Here is a 19719-nt window from a genome sequence, read left to right as displayed (position 1 = left end):
TTATGAAAACCTGGCTTTTTAATCAAAACGGGTTATACGGGTTTGGCGGGTTGGAGACTCAAACCCGAACCCAACCCGTTTAATTAGCGTGTCGTGTCGTGTCGTGTCATTTAATTAAACGGGTCGGAAACCTTGACCCAAACCCGCTAAAAACGGGTCGGGTTCGTGTCGTGTAAATGGGTCGTGTCAGATTTTAGCAGCTCTAGCGGTAACGCCTCACACGGACTCTCTCTCTCAATTATTCTCAGCACCTCTCTCTCACTCTCTCCTCAACCGCTTCTCTCAAAACTCTCATAATTCTCAAACTCTCTCTACCCTTTTTCAGATCTGAAATTCTCAAACTCTCAAAATCTCCGCCGCTTGGACTCCGCCGCTGAAATTCTCAAATTCTCCTCTCAAATTCGCTGAAATTCTCATCATATTGGACTCCGCCGCTTCAAACTCTCAAATTCTCCTCTCAAATTCACATTCCTTCTCAAATTCACATTCCTTTTTCAGCGAACTAAACGGACGACTTCTATTTTCTATTTTCCGGCGACCTATGCGAATCACACTAAACGGCGATCTGATTTTCTAGTTTCCGGCGAATCACACTAAGTCTCTCGCTTTGACAGGTTCGAAGTTGTTTCAATGTTTAAATCTGATATGTTTTTTCATTTTTAGATCTGATTTTCTTTTTAGTTTCAAATCTGAAAATTTGATTTTCATATTCAGATCTGAAAAACTAAAAATTTAGTTTATGCAAATGAAAATTAAAAACTCGAATCCTTTCGTTTTTTATTTTTATTTTTTATATCTATTTTTTTTTATTTACTTTTTGGCATTTTTAGGGTTTATTTTCTGATTTAAAATTTACTCTATAATTTTCAGATCTGAAATTGGTTCTTCTCGAAGTCGTCTTCCTCGAATACATCGAACCGTTGCAATGTTCTTTTTAGTCGCACCTATTTAATTTTTTTATAATGTAATTTGTTTTATATATATTGTAGGTTTAGATTTTTAATTTCGTATTTTGTTGTATATTAGATCTGATTTTTTAATTTTTGATATTTGTTTAGATTTTTTCGTTTAGATTTTGTTGTATAATTTTCGTTTAGATTTTTGATTTTTTACAATGCAATGTTCACTTGTTTAATTATCATCCTTTGTTGTATGTTAGATCTGGTTTTTTTGATATGAGATTTGTCTGGTTTAATTATCATCATTTTGTTGTATGTTAGATCTGGTTTTTTGATGAGATTTGGCTCGTTTCTTTTTCCTCCTACGTAGTACTAAAGCATTCATGCTTTGGTACTGCGTTTTTTTATTGTTCACATAATGTCATTTGCGTCGCACATGGCCCAAGGTGCGACGCAGATGACTGATTTGCGTCGCACCCCCTACTATGTGCGGCGCAAATTCCACTTATACCCTTTTATAAACTGCCTGTAGTTTGTATGGGCTGGAATGACCAATTTGCGTCACACCGTATATATGGTGCGACGCAAATGGCTAATATATCTGCATCGTTCAGCATACGACGCAGATCATGTCTGGGCTATTTGCGTCGAGGCCTTTGGCGTCGGACCCATGTCCGACGCAAATAGGCGCCTCACATCCGACGCAAATCGCCTTTTCTGTACTAGTGGAAGTAAAGAAGCTTCTTTTTCCTGGAGCTGAAGATCGTCTGCGGGACTGTCCTATATCGGGTTTGATGTTGGAAGGGTTGGAAATGATTTTCCAGGTTTAGATACAACTGACACTACTATAAACGTTACATGTTCATAACGGTCGTTTGACTATAATTCTTTGTTTTCTAGGCGTCGCAGCATTTTCTGATGGTCAAGAAGGAGATGTCAAGCTTATATCGGAGCCATCAAATTATGAAAGCAAAGGTAGAGAAGAATGAGGCTGCGATGATAGACAAGGAAGCAGAATACAAGATGATTAATTTGGAGAAGGCGAAAATGAACGAAGTCTTGAAGAAGAATGGAGAAGAGTTAAGTTTGAGGAAGGAGGTTGAGGAGGCGTCAAGGATTGAAATTGAGGCATTGTAAGCTCAAGTTGCAGCGCAGACGAGTGAGCTGGATGTAATTGAGGTTGAGGTTACCACGACAATTAGAGCTAAACTCATGTATCAGTACATGATGAAGTGTACATCGTCTTGGGATCCTCAAAAAGAGATCGACTTATACCTCAAATAGTTAGGCTCAATGAAGGACTTAGCTGACCCAGGCGACTTGAACATGGCGACCGCGGAATCTCTAGCGAAGTTGCCCAACAGGAGCATGACATCTTCGTCACCAGCGCAACACTTATAGCATCTGACTTTCCCTAAGGTGACAACTTAGAGAAGGAGGTTATACCTGAAGTTCAAGCGTCGGAGAGGTCTGCTGAAGATAACGCTAGTGATGCACCTGGCGCTTAGCTGCTTCAAACTTTAGATTTTCAGTTGAAAACACATAATTTTTTTGGGGTCATTTGCAGAAATAACCGGACATATGTAATTTTAACTTTTGGGTCACTCATGGGAGTGACCACGACTTGTGTTTCTTTTGGCCATTCATGGGAATGGTACTATGTTTTACTTAATGCAAATGATCTTTTGAAACTTGTGTCGTGCCATTTTCTGGCGCCTTAGTACAGTGATCAGGCGTTTAGAAAGCCTTCGTTGTTACGTATGATAAGTTAGAATCAGAATTGACTATGCATAAAATCACATTCACTTATTTGTATTGAGCAGGTTATGTGCATACGACGCCGTTAGACATTTGTGAATAACATTGAAATCTTAAGATGTTTGTCACATTGGATGAAGCAAAAGAAACTTTATTGGTGTCGTTCGCAATGCTTTGTCATTCCAGTTGACTTATTACACAAAACAAATTGTCGATCGCTTCGTCTAAATGTCGCAAACTTATTGAATAGCATGAAAAAATCCTGTAAAAGCAACACACTGTAAAATCTTGTCGTTGACGTTTCAACGACTATGCGATGACCCACTCATCACTTATTGAATATAACATAAATAAAATAGAATGTTACTTGGTAGTTAGCTAGCAAAATATCTATTTAGATGGATGGTGTCCAACTACGTGGGACCATAGTGCCATTGCGTCGGACTACAGGGTTTATGCGTTATACATGCATGTCGCTGACAATTGTCACATCTTGTGACATACCTGATGGCTTCTTGCTTCATCGTTGGCCAATAATAGCCCATTCTTAACGCTCTATTAGATAGGTTGCGTCTTCCAGAATGATTCCCACACGGCCCTTCATGTAGGTCTTCTAGGACTTTCTCCCAGTGGCGTTTCTCTAGGCAACACAAATTATGTCCAGCAACGGACTTTTTGAATAGCATTCCTTGGATGATAACATATCTAGATGCTTTCAAATGAAGTCTTCGTGCTTCTGCTCTGTCTGTTGGGAGTATATCATTAGTTAAATAATCGTAGAAAGGTTTCCTCCAACTAACACTTACCTCGTTGTTGGCGAAAACGTCGTTTTTGGCTACATCAGGATTGGCATGATCTGGTTCAATGCCATTCGTTACTGAATCATAATCGCCATTTGCTTGGTCGCTGCTTCCAATCGTAGCGACGATGTCTGTAACGTCCTTACCTTTACTTATCGTTGGCGTTGTAAGATAGACGATAGGGACAGAGGTGAACGACACGTCTCTCAGGGACAATCCTAGGTTGGCCAACGCATCTGCTTGCGTGTTCTGGTCTCTTGGTATCCGCATAATGTCAAACAGGCTAAAACATTTTACTTTTACCTTGCGCAACTTCCAGGTTGAGCGCCATTTTGGAATCCTTAGCAGCGAATTCGCTTTTGAGCTGACTATTTATCGCTATAGATTTTTAACGCTTTTGCTCCCAAGTCGCTTGCTAGGGCCATTCTTGCGATTAATGCTTCATACTCAGCCTCGTTATTGGTCGCTTTGAATTCGAAACATATGGGTTGCACTATATTGTCCTCTTGTGGCGACTTTAGAACAATGCCAAGATCTGCACCACGAAAATTACAAGATTCATCAACAAACAAAATCCACGCGTCATGATTTACATGATTGATCCTAGCGACTTCGTCCACTAGTAGAATAATTGCTTATTATTGCGGTCATTAAGTGACCTATTGCGGCGGTTTTGACCGCGCAACAATTAACGGGGCAACAATAGGTAAATAATATATTGCTGCGATTTTTAACCGCATCAATATTTCAACATATTAATGCGGTTCCTTGCCAAAATCGTAGCAATATGTTAAACCTATTGTTGCGGTTCCTAGCCAAAATCGCAGCAGTATGTTAAACATATTGATGCGGTTCCTAGCCAAAACCGCATCAATAGGTAATAGTACAGGTAAAATTTTTTTTTTTTTTTTTGCATTTTACCATCAAATTTGAAAAATAAAAATGCGGAAAAAAAACACAACAATTCAAAGTAATGATAAAGAAATTTTAGATATGCTCTTACAAAAAATATTCAGCTCATATAAAAAACGAGATATAAACAAAACATACAAAATAAAAACCAGAATTAAAAGAACCTAACATTATTTCATTCTAAAAAATAAAAAAAATCCAATAAAAATAAAACATTACTAGATCTGGAGAATAACAAAAAAAAAAAAAATCCAAAAAAAAATCCTAATTCAAAACTCGTCGGTAACCTAAGTCGTCGAACGGTCTGCGAGTGACGACGAACTACCCATCGATGACCTAAGCCGTCAAACGGTCTGCGAGCGACGATGAAATGTCTGCGAGCGAGCGCCAACGGTTGAATTTGGCAAACAGACTAATCTGGCGGATGAAAGAACGGTCGTGGTTGAAGCTCTGGCAAACGAAAGAACGGTCGTGGTTCAAGCTCTAGCGGACGAACGAACTGTCGTGGTCAAGAGGAAGAGAGGAGAGAGAGAGAGAGAGAGAGAGAGAGAGAGAGAGAGCGAGGAAGAGAGGAAGAGAGGAGGAGAGGAGAGAGAGAGAGAGAGAGAGAGCGAGGAAGAGAGGAAGAGAGAGAGAGATAGAGGAGTACAGGAAACTGAAGAGGTGTGAGTGAGAGGCGTGAGTGAGAAGAAGAGAGAGAGGAAGAGATGAGTGCTTAAAACCCTAGGTGGAATTCTTTTATTAATAATTTTAAAAGCCTATTGCTGCGGTTTTTTGTAGGAACCGCAACAATAGGTTCAGATAATAATTTTAATATATTGCTGTGGTTCTTGCCAGAAACCGCAACAATATGTGTGGTCAAATAGTTAAAAAATTTCAAAACAATTTCGTTCAAACCATATTGTCGCTGTTTTCGCCTGAAACCGCAGCAATATGGTTATTTTATATTTTTCTTTTTCTTTTACGTTATATATTGCTGCGTATGGGTAAAACCACAGCAATATCACCGCAATAATAAGCAATTAATTCTACTAGTGGTCTTCTGCGATCTTCTCTAATTCTGGGCTAAAGTCTGCCACAAAATCAGCCATGACTTACGACTTAATCGTTGTTCTTGACAGGTATTTGATGTCGTAACCACTGAGGGCGATGGCCCATTTACCCATGCGACCTGTCAATTCAGGTATACGCAAAAAACTCTTTATAGGATAGTCATGACAACGACAATATAACTTTGGAAGTAATGTCGTAACTTTTTAACATCGGTGACTAACGCCAAAACAAGTTTTTCTAGACAAGAATACCTGGTCTGTACATCTCACAGAGACTTACTGACATAGTAGATGGGGAGCTGCTGGCTCTCCGCTTCTCGCCTCAAAATAGAACTGACTGAGATATTGCTTGAGTGCTTGTAGATCGTCTTCATGTTTTGGAGTCCAGTCGAATCCTTTGTTTTTGCACATCACGTCATAAAATAGATGGCACTTTTCGAACGACTTGGATATGAAACGATTAAGAGCAGCAACGCGTCCGGTTAATTTTTGCACCTTTTTGACGTTCCTGGGAGATTGGATGTTGATCAATGCCTTGATCTGGTCGGGACTTGCCTCGATTCTTTGTTGTGTCACGACGTAACCTAAGAATTTACCTGCAGCCACTCTAAACGTGCACTTAGTGGGGTTAAAATTCAAACTGTACTTTCTGAGGATGTTGAACGTTTCGGAGAGATGTTGGATATGGTCGCTTTCTCGCTTAGATTTTACCAACATGTCATCAATGTATACCTCCATGGTTTCGCCTAGTTAATCCTTGAACATATGGTTGACGAAGCGCTAGTACGTCGCACCTGAATTCTTTAGTCCAAAAGGCATAACCTTATAACGATAAATACCTTTGTCGGTGACATATATAGTCTTTTCTTGGTCGTCGGGATGCAGAAGGATTTGATTATAGTCGGAGTACGCGTCCATGAACGTCAAAAGCTCATGCCATTCTGTCGCGTCGATCAGTGCGTGCATGTGGGGGAATGGGAACTAATCTTTGGGACAGGTCGTATTAAGATATGTGAAATCAATGCATACCCTCCACTTGTCGTTCTTCTTACTGGCTACAACAACATTAGCCAACTAGTTAGGATATTTAATTACGCGTACCTTGCCTGTGTCGATCAACTTTTGCACTTCGTCGTTTATAATTTAGTTGCATTCATGTGCGAATTCACGTCGTCTCTATTTGACTAGCTTGTGCTCTGGGTCGACGTTTAGCTTGTGGGTGATAACGTCTGGACTTATACCTGTCATATATTCAGGGGACCAAGCAAAGCAATCCTGGTTAGCCTTTAGATCAATTACCTGATCACGCAGTTCTGGTGACGAAGTCGCTCCAATGCGAACAACGCGATCTAAGAAAGCTGGATCAAGCGCCACTTCGTCTACATTCTGCTCATCTGGCGCGTCGGGCGCCGATCCGCTTGTTAGTTGCTAGATGGACGCTTTGGGGGCTTTAGCGACGAACTGTAGCACTCTCGAGCGACTTACTGTTCACCCTTAATATCTTGGACACCCCCATTTGGTGGGGAATTTTAACGTCTGATGGTACGTCGAGGGGCCTGGTTTCATTTTGTGGATCAAAGGTGTCCCAAGGATGATGTTGTAGGCGGATGGATAATCCACGACGTTGATCCTCGTTGGCAGATTCACACCCTTGGCTAAGGTTGGCAGCACGATCTCACCGATTGTCTGCTGCACCTCTCCGCTGAAACCAACTAAAACAATAGATTTTTTAGTTATATCCTTGTCACAAAGACCCATACCTTCGAGGACACTTTTGAAGATTATGTTGGCAGAACTTCCGCCACCGACTAGCATACGTTGCAGCAAGCAATTACTGACAGTCAAAGAGATGACCAATCCATCATGGTGTTCTTCGTCGCATATGTCATCGTCGGTGAAAGTGATAGGCATCGCTTCCATTTTGCATTCATTGTCGGACCTGCAAGATTCAGAAGAAGTGGACGAGGGGGATCGCTCTCTAGCTAGCCTTTTGGCCGCTGAATACATGAGCCCACAAACATCTGATCCACCAGAGATTACATTTATTACCTTGACGTGAGTAGGGGATGCAGGAAGATTTGTCTTAGAAGGATTTAGCTCGAAAGACGCCTTTCCCTTATCAGTTAGGAGATCTTGGAGATGTCCTTTGTTCAGCATGAACGCGACCTCTTGTCTGAGCGCGATGCATTCTTTCGTCTTGTGGCCATGATCATGGTTGAATTGACACCACTTAGTCTGGTCTTTTTGAGCGTCTGGACGATCACTCTTCCTCGGCCAACAGACAAGGGCTCCGATCTTTATAAATGCGTTAATGACACCTCCGACGTCGACGAAGAATCATATGATCCAATGTCAGGGTATGACGGGTGATCCACCTTAACCTCAGTACTTGCATTTTCAATCACATCATTAATATTATGTACCTGATAGGACGGTTGTAAGGGTGATTCCACCAGTTATTTGTCTTGGGGATGAAGGCCTTGCGATCGCTCGCGCTCTCCGACACATGGCGAGTGCAGATGGTGTTGATGATGGAATCGTCTTCCTCTAAGCCCATCTGAGCTAACGCCCTTGATTTCACCTCTTGAACGCGAAACACGGTTATTTTGTCAGATGGTTGTACAACTTCGAACGAAGGATGAGACCTTTCCTGAAACATTCAATAGAAATCTTAGTTTCAAGATCTTTAATGCTAATTATCTATTTATTAAAGCGATTATAATAATCGCGAACAGATTCTCTTGGTCTTTGGACAACGTCATAGAGGTCGTTCATCTGCTTATCCAGACTACGACTGCCTTCAAATTTATCATAGAATTTATTGACCATGGTCGAGAAATTGCTGATGCATCCAGGCTTAAGGGATCCAAGCCATTTGAGAGCTGTTCCGGTCAAGGTTTCCCCGAAGGACTTGCACATGCACGCTTCGACAAGATGCCACGTGATGGACGCCTACCACATTCTCTACTTGTACTAAGCGATGTGTTTAGTGGGGTCGGTTGATTCGTCATATGTGGCAATGTGGATAGGAAGATTGAGCTTCTTTGGGAGTGGTGCCTTTAAGATCATCTCAACAAACGGTGACGCCGCATAACCATCTCGGTGCTCGACGACACTGGGCATGGGTGCTCGGGGGAGCTGAGACATGAGCTTTATCAAGCGTCCATTCTGCTTCTCGATCAGAATTATCTGGTTTGCCATCAGATCTTTATCTCCATTCTGGGGAGTCTTCTCCAGGTTACCTCCGTCTTGATCGTTCAGGGGAACGTCGTTCACGAAGCCTTCACCGTCGTCTGACTTGGCGCTGTCGAAATTAGTGAGAGGGTGCATGAGGGGAATGCCATCCATACTGACACGATGCCGGGTCTTGGACGCTTATTCGAGGCTAATTATTCTTGTAACTTATGGATCATTTCTTACAAGGATGAGAACTCAGAGGACAGTCGTTCGTTGGGTAATTCATATCTAATTTTGGGGGTGCAATGGTTGGAAAAACTGGGTACCATGTCCACAAACTCGATAACCCAAGTGATTAAGTTCCATGTGGGAAAGGAATCAGTTACACTGAGGGGAAATCCCTCGCTGGGCAGATCACTCATATCCCTCAAAGCTATGATGAGGCGTTGATTAAGGAAGGTGGGGGATATTTGGTGGAAATGAACATGATGAGCCAGCAACAAAATACACCCAACCCTACAACAGACCTCTTCACACAAGCCCCTACCTGCTACCTACCCTTACAACCTATTCGTACGTCTTCTCTCTACCAAATGCCTTACCCACCATCCGTGGCCATGAACACCCTATCCTCCTTAAAGAAGGTAGCGACCCCATTAGTGTGCATTCATACTGTTACCCCTAAATCCAAAAGGATGAGATCGAAAGACTCAAAAAAGATATGCTCCATGCAGGGTTAATTCCGCCCTCTTCTAGCCCGTTTTCCATCCTAGTACTGTTAGTAAAGAGAAAAGACAGGTCATGGAGGTTTTGTGTGGACTATAATGCTTTGGATAAAGCTACGGTAACAGATAAGTACCCAATTCCAGTTACCGATGAGCTCTTGAATGAGTTAAAGGGAGCCTCGATTTTCACTAAACTGGATCTCAAATTCGGTTATCATCAAATTCGCATGAAACCAGGAGATGAATAAAAAACGGCCTTTCGCACTCACCATGGACACTATGAATTTTTGGTGATGCCTTTTGGCTTCACCAATACTTTGACTACATTCCAATCTTTAATGAACGAAGTCTTTAATTCATTCTTGCGCAAGTTTGTGCTGGTGTTTTTTGACAACATCCTTATTTACAACCCATCACCTCAACTCCATACAACACCTCACCCTTGTACTCTAACAACTACAAAAGTACGATCTCTATTTCAACCCTCATAAATGTGATTTTGGACAGAAGACAGTGGCTTACCTTGGCCATATAATTTCTACTGCGGGGGTCTCGATGGACCAAAGAGAAAATTAAGGCCATGCTTCAATGGCCTCTCTTACACAATTTGAAAACTCTGTAGGGTTTCTTGGGCCTTACGGGCTATTACAGAAAATTTGTAGCAGGATATGCTACAATTGCAGCACCCTCACCCAACAACTAAAAAAAGATAACTTCCTTTGGAACCGATAAGCTATCCTTGCATTTGAGGCTTTCAAAACAGCCATGACTACTGTCCCTGTTCTTACACTCTCTGATTTTAGCCAGCCCTTCACGGTTGAGACAGATGCTTCCAGTTTTGGGACGGGTGTTGTCCTCACCCAAGATAACCACCCCATCGCTTATTTTAACCAAATACTTGGTCAAGAAGCAAGGCAAAAATCTATTTACGAGAAAGTGCTAATGACAATTGTGTTAGCTGTTCTCAAGTGGCGCCACTATATTCTTGGCTATCGGTTTATGATTAAAACTAACCAACAAAGTCTCAAATTTCTCATGGAGCAAAGATAAATTGGGCTTGAATATCAGAGATGGATTAGTAAACTAATGGGGTTTACTTTTGACATTGTGTACAGGTATGGTAGTAGCAACCCTGTAGCAGACTCAGTGTCCAGGCAGGAACCTCCCCACCTGAAACTCGGAGCTTTGACAACCACATGTCAAGTGCCTTAGGTCCAAGTGCTTGCTAAAAATTTAGGCTGATCCCTTTATCTCTCAACTGATGCAAGATATACGACAAAGCAAGCCATACCCGAAGTGGTACACCATACAACAGGAGCAACTTTTATACAAAGGGAGGATGGTTCTTCCTTCTTCTTCCTCCTTTATAACCATCATCCTTAAGGACTGCGGGTGAGTTAAAGACATATCAATGCCTTGCTAGTCTTTGGTTCTGGCTGGGTATGCGAAGAGCAGTCAATCAATATGTGCAAGAATGTCAAATTTGTCAACAGAACAAGACATCCTCACTTAGCCCAGTCGGGCTTTTGCAACCTCTTGCCATCTTTACCCAAGTATGGAAGAGGTCAGCTTAGACTTTGTGAAAGGTTTGTCGAAATCTAATGGTTGTGACACCATTTTGATGGTGGTGGATCGCGTCACCAAATACGGCCATTTTCTTCTCTTGAAGCACCCTTTCAATACCCTCACAGTAGCTGCCTTAGCTTGTTCACTAAAGAAGTGATCAAGATCCATGGCAAACCAAGCTCTATTGTGTCAGACAAAGACAAGATCTTCCTTAGTCTCTCTTGGAAAAAGTTGTTCAGGCTTTTTTAAGTCAACTTTTTTTAAGTCACATATTGCACTCGACATTAGCTACATCAGATACGCGGGTCATAAGTCGGTTCTAAAATACATTCTTAATAATGATATGATTATAAAAAAACTTAAAATTACGAGCTAATATTCAGACCATAATTTTATGAGAAACATGCTAAAATCTTAAATTTGTAAAACAAAAAACTTTACGTGCATTTTAATGTGTATATATTTCATTAAGGTATTTATAAATTTATATATCACGATTATAAGAATATTAAATTTTAAATGTTGCAACAATATCATGAAATATTATTTTACATTTTATATCTTTCAACTTCTAATACATGAATTCTAATTATTATGGATTCAATAAATTTGGAATAAAAAAATTAATTAATAAATAAAATAATTCCCATTCTTTATGCAAGAATATTCCAAATCAAAATTATATAAAATTTTCTGTGTATTTTTATACGGGTTAAAAATTACCTCCGTTTCCTAAAGATCTTCCTTGTTACTGTTCCTACAGATACCAAGGAGGATCCATGTGTGTGGGTAGAGGTGGGCATGGGCCCGGCCGGCACGTGCCCGCTCGAGGCCCGGCCCGTTGTCCGCTACGTGGGCCGTGGCCCTGTCATGGTCAAGAAATTTTATTTCCGGTCCGTACCGGCACGAACCCGCGTGGGCCGGCCCGCAGGCCGAACGCTCCTTTCCTTTGTTTTTTTGACCCTAAAACTGTCAAAAATACAAAAATACAACATAAAACATGGGCCGGCCCGCAGGAAGCACGAGCCCGGCCCGCGGGCATGGGCCGGGCCGTGGACAAATTTTAAAATTTCAAGCCCGGCCCGGCACGCCATTTACTCAAGCCCGCGTGCCGAGCCCGTGAATAGGCCCGACCCGACCCATGCCTACCTCTATGTGTGGGGTGGGTAAAGTAGGAGAGAGAAAGGGATTAAGATAAATAAACAAATAAAAAGGGGTTAAAGTAGGAGAGAGAAAATGAGTAAAATTGAATTAATAATGTAATGGTTAGTGATGGCCACTGGTGCGGGCCGGACCGTGGGCCGAAGTGGGCTGGGCTGAGATTTCACGGCCCAGGACTGGACTATGAAATTCATGGGTTGGGCGGGCTGGTCTGCGGGGTGAAAAGTCTTGGCCCACACCGGTCTGTTACCGATTTTCACGGTTCGAGAAGCGGTTCTGGCGGTTCGTGGGTCTAGCGGGCTGGACCGGGCTAGCGGACTGGCATGAGATATTTTTTTTCAAAATTATTTGATCATTGAAATTATTCAATATTGTTATATAAAATCTTTAAAATGAATAAAAATATATACAATTATTAAAATTAATGAATAATTTCATTATTTTAAAATTTGATTGAATTATAATATATGCAATTTGATTAAAATATATACAATTTGATTAAAATATACACAATTTGGTTCAATAATAACTTGGACTGGGCTTGAGTGGTTCATGGGTTGGGCTGGACCGGTTTCGTGGTCTGGGCTGGGCGGTATTAATAGCGGGCTTTAGTGGGCTAGGCTCAAGAAATTTGACCCACGGCCCACCCACCAATTTCACGGTTCGAGCTGGGCTGGACTGGGCTTTTTACGAGCCCGGCCCACACGGCCCACAAGGTGGGCTGGGTTGGATGGGCTGGATTGGCCCGCACGGTTGGCCATCTCTAGTAATGGTGGATCATATGATAGGGACATGTGAGGGTAAAAAGGGGAATTTTTTTCCAAAAAAGGAATAAAGTAAAAGAGGGAAGATCTTTTAAAAACGCACTTAAATAAAAAAAGCAAAGATTTTTAAGAAACGGAGGGAGTACTTAAAAATAATAGGATGAAAAATGAATGAAAATATAGGTATGAGAGTTAAAAATGAGGGACCATCTTCCACATTTGCGCGCCACCTACTAATATCCATTTGCATGTCCAACTTGACAACCACGGCAGAGCTTCAACATTATATTATCTTAACAGAACATAAATCTAAACATTAAATACACAAATTATTCTGGTGAACAACTTTTTGCAAATCCACATCCACTTGGCCGGTCAACTGCTATGGGTCAATTTGTCTAAAACTTCTTCCTTTATTTTTAAATTTACTTTAATATATTTTTCTATATAAAAGAAAACTTTTCTTCCTCTCTCTTTGTAGTACTCTCAACTCTGTGGTGCGGAAATTAAAAATTTTGACATTCCTCTTTTGACCCAAAACTAACTAATTAGATTAATGTAATAATAATGTATTAGAACTTCTAATTTAGAAGTATACCCACATGTTTATTTTCTGTTCATACCATGTTCTCTTAGCACCCAACAAATTTGCCGTGTTGTCCTTCTTGAGCGTGTATTATTTTGAATAATCATTTTACCGTACACTAACAATTATTCATAGAGTATTTAGTACCTTAATTTCCACGTCGTAGACTATATTTTCAATTGCACATCTTTAGCTCTCTTTTTCTCTCTCTTCATTGAGTAGAGCTGATTTTCTTCATTGGACCTCCAATTTTCAATATACAATTAGAAACTAAGGTAATATTATTTTTCATCTGGGTATTTTTTCTTTCAACTTTTCTTGGAAAATTTACATGATTTGTTTGTTTTGTGTGTTTGTGTGTGTGTACAACTTAGTTTTGTAAATTTTGGGTTGTTATAATATGAACTTTGTAAGTTGGGTAGTTTATGTATAATCCTGCTTTCATTTTTGTGCTTGAAATAGGAATTTGTTATGTTGATGATAACTAGATTTCTATTTAACCATAGATTTAGTTGATTATGTAACTTTTGTAGGTTGGACTGAATATATTAGAATTTTTTTTTTTTTAAACCATGAAATTGTTAATTCCAGAAATTGTTTTTAGGATCTGATTATATAATTGTTGGGTACTTTCCTTAGCAGAAACACTGAACTTTTGCAATGTGATGTCCATTCATGTGAAAAGAAGCTTACTTTTCATAGGTTAAGGGGAAGTCCTAAATTTGAGTGGGTTACTGTTCTTTTGTTATTGCCTTATTGGTACAAAATATATACTGTTACTTCACAAAGAGTCTTGATCCCATTGAAATGGGGTTGGCTGCACAAGTCAAGATTTTATCTAATCGTCTAAATAGATTCTCAACCTCCATTTTTTTCTATCACGAATTTTGGTATTGAACAAGGATTACTTGAAAAGTAAGTTATTCAAGTTTGAATTAGTATTTTGGGGCCTTTAAGTTGTTGAGAGCTAGTTCCATTGATTTTAACTTCTTTGTTATCTTGACATGTGTAGTTTGCAATATGATGAAATTTATGTACACAGTTGAAGATACTTAGAAATAGGAAGGGATGTTGCGTACGCCTCGCCCGCAATGTGTAGTTCTTGTTTGGGAATGGGTGCGGGGGAATAGTTAGCCAATGTGGATCCACTTGTTTCATGACTCAGTTGATAGCATAGAGTTATTTTCCAGTCTCAGAAAATTTGTTCTCCATTTAGATTCTAGAACATGCTCATTATCCATGTGTGCTTGTGTCATAGCCTGAAGTGCCATTTTTCTAGCTATTAGGTATAATCTACAGCAAATGTTCACCAAGAACTGGGGTCTTCCTCTCCAACCTAGTGTTGTAACATCATTTGTATGTTGATAAAGCTATAACTAAGACTGGAAATTCCCTTAAAGGAAAACATGCTTTTTGTTGCATCAATAAATTGGCTTAGAAGTTGGAACCAAAGAAGGGAAACGTTCACGCAGGTATATGAACAGATAATTAATACAGGATGAGGATCTATAACTATAAATTCCTGCATCCTAGGCATTTGTAAGGGTATGAATGTGATGATTTTTGACAATATTTATCCTTAAGGCAACACAATGACTTTATGAGTCCTTGAGGCCAAATCTTGGTTTCCTTCCAAAGTAATTATTGTTTCTTTGCTTTAGTATGATTTTACTATTACAATGGTTACCCTGCAATTTTCTGGCCGAACTCTCTTTTGTCTTTTTCAGTGCACACAAATTTCTCTATTACGTATGTTTTCGTATGTGATAATGAGAATATATTTGTGCAATATTCTGTTTTGCAGGTCTTTGGGTAGTTTTGTGTTAGTAACGTCTTGGAAATAAAGAAATCTCTTCGTGGTGGTCATCTAGTTATGACTTGTTTCCCTCGCTTGTTTAGTAGAAGGGTAGAGTCTGGTGTGAGAACTCCTGAAGCTGCTGAAGGTATATCCCGAAATTAATCAAAGCACACAGTTTTGATATTTTTATTCCCTTTGCCCAACATGAGTTTAGTTAATAAGCTCACAAGTCATTAGATTAACCTCGAATCAATTCTAAGGGAATGGAGTTACTATTAAATAATAAAATGGGAAGAGGGAGTACTAATTGTATACTAATATGTCAAATGTGTATGTCAGTTTTGCAAAACATTTAAAAAATATCCATGCTTAAGAAGATAGCTGCAAGCAAGTTTACTTTCTCATGCTTGAGGAGGTTTCTAATTGATTCTTTTGATGACAGAATTCACAGCTATTCAAAATATTAAGCTGTACAGTTACAAAGAACTAAGAGCTGCTACTGATGATTTCTCTCCATCGAACAAAATTGGAGAGGGTGGTTTTGGGTCTGTCTATAAGGTGAGAACTTTCAGCTGGAAATGCTGTTAGCAACATTAATTTAATGGAAACAACAGAATAGCAACTAAGGATCAATGCATATTGTTAGAAATTCAGACTAAATTTCCCCAATTACAACCCTCATCCATTTGAGAGGATGAGGTCTCTCCAAAGTGGTTCACAATTTTTCTGAATGAAATCATCTATTCCTTCCTTCCCTTTATTTACACTACCCATTACAACTCCTCATCCAAATTAACCGATTCCCTAACAGAATGTGTCAGCAATATTTTATTTGCTCAAGTAAAAGTCTGGGCACTAACTAACTCTGATGTGTGATGCCCTTTTTACCTCTTCTCACATAGGTAATTAGATTTCTACCACTGATTTGGTTTCCTGCACTTCATGCTATAACATTACCAGAAATGATCTGTATAAATGCACCAAAAATTTCTTTTAGAGGATAATGTTTGAAGTCATTGCAATTAAGAAAGTTATTTCTATAATTCTGTTTGCAGGGAAACCTTAAACATGGAAAGGTTGCTGCCATCAAAGTGCTGTCTGCTGAATCACAGCAAGGAGTTCATGAATTTTTGACCGAAATAAAGGTGATCTCAGAGATACAGCATGAAAACTTGGTGAGCTTATATGGCTGTTGTGTGGAAGGGAAACATAGGATACTCGTGTACAACTATCTAGAGAACAACAGCCTTGCGCAGACTCTAATAGGTAGGTGCTTTTTGTTTGCTTTCTTACTTCCCCTTTCATTTCTTTCTTTCATCTATAGTACTCATACTTATTGGCAAGAAACTTGATGAGTGTGGGTACAAGGATTGCATGGGTGAACTTTGAGGAAATCCCTTTCTTTGCAAGTATCTCAACAAATTTAACTCGGCCTTGTAAAATATAGGCAGCGGGAACTGTAGCGTTGAATTTTCTTGGCGAACACGTTCGAGAATCTGCATAGGAATAGCTTGTGGGATTAAATATCTTCATGAGGAAGTACGTCCACATATAGTGCATAGAGACATCAAGGCAAGCAATATCCTGCTTGACAAAGACCTCACTCCCAAAATATCAGATTTTGGTCTTGCGAGACTTATGCCGCCCAATGCCACTCATGTTAGTACACGGGTCGCTGGCACTTTGTAAGTCAACTCTGCTTCTGAGCTTACTCATGTGTTCCATCAATTTCATGTATTTGAACCTAAAATTCCAAAATGGTCTGCATATATAACATGAAGCAGCTAAATAGATTGATATACTTTGTTGAAGTGCCATACATAAGAGATCCCTTATATGAGATCTCATATTGTGTTCACACTGCATGCACAATTTAGGCCCAACAAGGTGTTTAGGTAGCACCTTCATGATCTCTGGGCTTGATGAACCTAGCCTCGTCCGCCTACCCCCCCCCCCCTGGCCATACCCCCAGCCCCTGAGATAATCAGCTCACCTCTTTAAATAAGATGTAATAGGCTGAATATTTGACTTTTTACAACACATTCATCAGCTGTCTTTACATGTATCAATGTTTTACCATGCAAAGAGCATTTTGATTTTTTTAAATTTTTACAGCTAAGTTAATCTTTACAAGTCTGCTTTATGTGTAAAATTTCCATAATGTCTATAGACATGCTATTTTTCTATCATTTCAAGTTACCCTCCACATTGTGTCATCTTCTTCTTTTATTATTTTCTTCCAGAGGTTATCTGGCTCCAGAGTATGCAGTAAGGGGGCAGCTAACTCGAAAAGCAGATGTATATAGTTTTGGTGTTCTGCTCGTGGAAATTGTCAGTGGCCGATGTAACACGAATATGAGATTGCCAAATGGAGAAAGATTTCTTCTTGAACGGGTATAAGCTTCATATAACTTGACAGTAATCGTTGTGACTTGTGACAAAAGATCCTGCTTATTCTCTTAGACGGTTAAAGTAACTATTCATGTTCATAGTCACCCTTCATGTTTTATTTGTTCAAAAACTTAATAAAGGCCTTCAGCACTTGTGCTATGAGCCTATGATAAGTTATTGGCAGCTTAGAACTACGGAAGGCCAACATGGACCTTAACATCTATTATGAGGCAGGACTTAGGTGTAAGATCCTGTTGATAACTGAGTCTACAAAGTATTATTGTCGGAAATTTGGTTGTGTTAATTGGGCATATGTGCACTCATTTTTGGTTCTCTAGGTTTCAGATATATCTGTGTCCAACTTCAGTGGTGAAAAATTTGCAAACTCAAACAGCTTTACTTCGTAGTTTAGGTTATTGTGGATTAAATCAGTTCTTTTTTTTTGTTTTATCGAGTTAATGAAGTGGCAAGTCTTACATGCCTTTGTAATGCAAAGAAGACCACTTATGATAACAGATTAGTAAGCTATTTGGTTGTTGGCCAAGTCAAGTAACAACATATACTCCCTGCATCATATTATAATTATTATTTAGCTTGTAACTTATGGGGGCATATTCAAATAATCAAATTAATACCTGATAGAGTGGCATGATAATGTCATAGGACTTGGTAGTTAGGAACAGATCATATGTTTTGTTTAGGGTGTGATGTTCTATAGATCACTTGATTGCAATAGTTTTGTTTTGTCACAGGTCTGGGAACACTATCAACAAAAAGAACTTATAGCTCTGGTCGATGAATCATTAGAAGGTAACTATGATGCAGAGGAGGCTTGCAGGTTCCTCAAAATAGGTCTTCTTTGTACACAAGATGGTCCCAAGCTTCGACCAGCAATGTCAACTGTGGTTAAGATGCTAATGGGCGAAATGTCTATTGATGAAGTGAAGATAACAGCACCGGGTTTGATCTCTGATCTCTTCGACGTTAGAATTGGGAATCCCCAAGACAACAATAATGCCAAAGTCGCTTCTACTGACAAAGATTTATACTCCAGCTCAGACAGCATGAACAATACGACCTTTTCATCCGGTGCCTCAACTAGTGCCACAATGACATTCACAGCTGTTTATGACAGGAGTATTTAGTTTGTTGTATAGAATCTTTGTGAAAATTCGGTGTCAATGTTCATATATCTAAATATATGAAACAGGTGCACATAGGTGAGGTTAGTTGATTTTTTCATGAACTTAAACTGAAAACAAATGCTCATACTTGTTGCTTAACGAGTTTTGTTGTACAGCCAAAAAGTTTGAACTAAGTAGTAATCCGTCGGTTTAAACTTTTCCCATCATAACCAAGTACAGAATAATTTTTGCTTGCAATCAGGAGTATTTTTCTTGTGATTCTATTTCAAAACAATTTGAAGTGATCTTAACCTAAATATTTAGGCTTCATTGGGAATTGGTTCGTTTGTTTTTCTTTTGACAATGGGGAAAACAAGGTACAAGAAAGGAAAAACATAGAAGGCCAAAACCTAAAAATCAAATAGTGAATCGCGAACAAGCTTGAGCACAGAGTTTGGCCATATTATGTGCTTTATGAACTTCTTGACGATTCACTCCGAGGAGAAAACACCAATGTATGTTCTTAGCCAAATCCAAGATATGATGGAGAGTCCAGGAGAGGTAGCAAGGAGCAGTAGAAATTGATTGTAAGGAAGAGATGAGATTAGCACAATCCGATTAGCACAATCCGTTAATATTGGTATACGTTGTTGATGAGATTAGCCATATTATGTGCTTTAAGGATTTGAATTTGATCAATTTTTCAGCCGTTGCAATTTAGTTTGTTTGTTCCTAGCATCTTTTCCCCCTTTGTCATCCTCAAAAAGATCAAATTCTTGGTGATTTTGAAAAAACTGATATTTTCAACACCTTTTGACCATTAACAAGCACCAAAAAAATAGTTAAGTTAGAAATTATAAAGGTTAAACTTGCTCAAACATCAATCACATAATACTAGCCATTTCAAGTAAGAAATCATGCAATTAAATCACAAACGAATAAAAGTTTGGCAAAAGTCATTATATTTATGTTCCATAAAAGTACAAAAGAGAAAAAGGAAGAAAAG

The 19719-nt window shown here is 39.4% G+C and overlaps 1 protein-coding gene across 1 annotated transcript; it reads left to right on the top strand.

Moving 5' to 3' along the window:
- The first annotated feature begins 13416 nt into the window (after nucleotides 1–13416).
- On the top strand, nucleotides 13417–18943 carry LOC104907594 (cold-responsive protein kinase 1). The gene is made up of 7 exons (XM_010696548.4): nucleotides 13417–13675; nucleotides 15205–15343; nucleotides 15641–15756; nucleotides 16254–16464; nucleotides 16646–16883; nucleotides 17442–17592; nucleotides 18342–18943. The coding sequence occupies exons 2-7, from the start codon at nucleotides 15274–15276 to the stop codon at nucleotides 18732–18734; spliced, it is 1179 nt and encodes a 392-aa protein (XP_010694850.2). The 5' UTR covers nucleotides 13417–13675; nucleotides 15205–15273; the 3' UTR covers nucleotides 18735–18943.
- The last annotated feature ends 776 nt before the right edge of the window (nucleotides 18944–19719 follow it).

This window comes from Beta vulgaris, chromosome 4 (genome assembly GCF_026745355.1).
Source record: "Beta vulgaris subsp. vulgaris cultivar EL10 chromosome 4, EL10.2, whole genome shotgun sequence".
Lineage (NCBI taxonomy): Eukaryota > Viridiplantae > Streptophyta > Magnoliopsida > Caryophyllales > Amaranthaceae > Beta > Beta vulgaris.
Note: the sequence above shows the minus strand (reverse complement) of the source record. Positions and strands in the feature narration are given on the sequence as shown.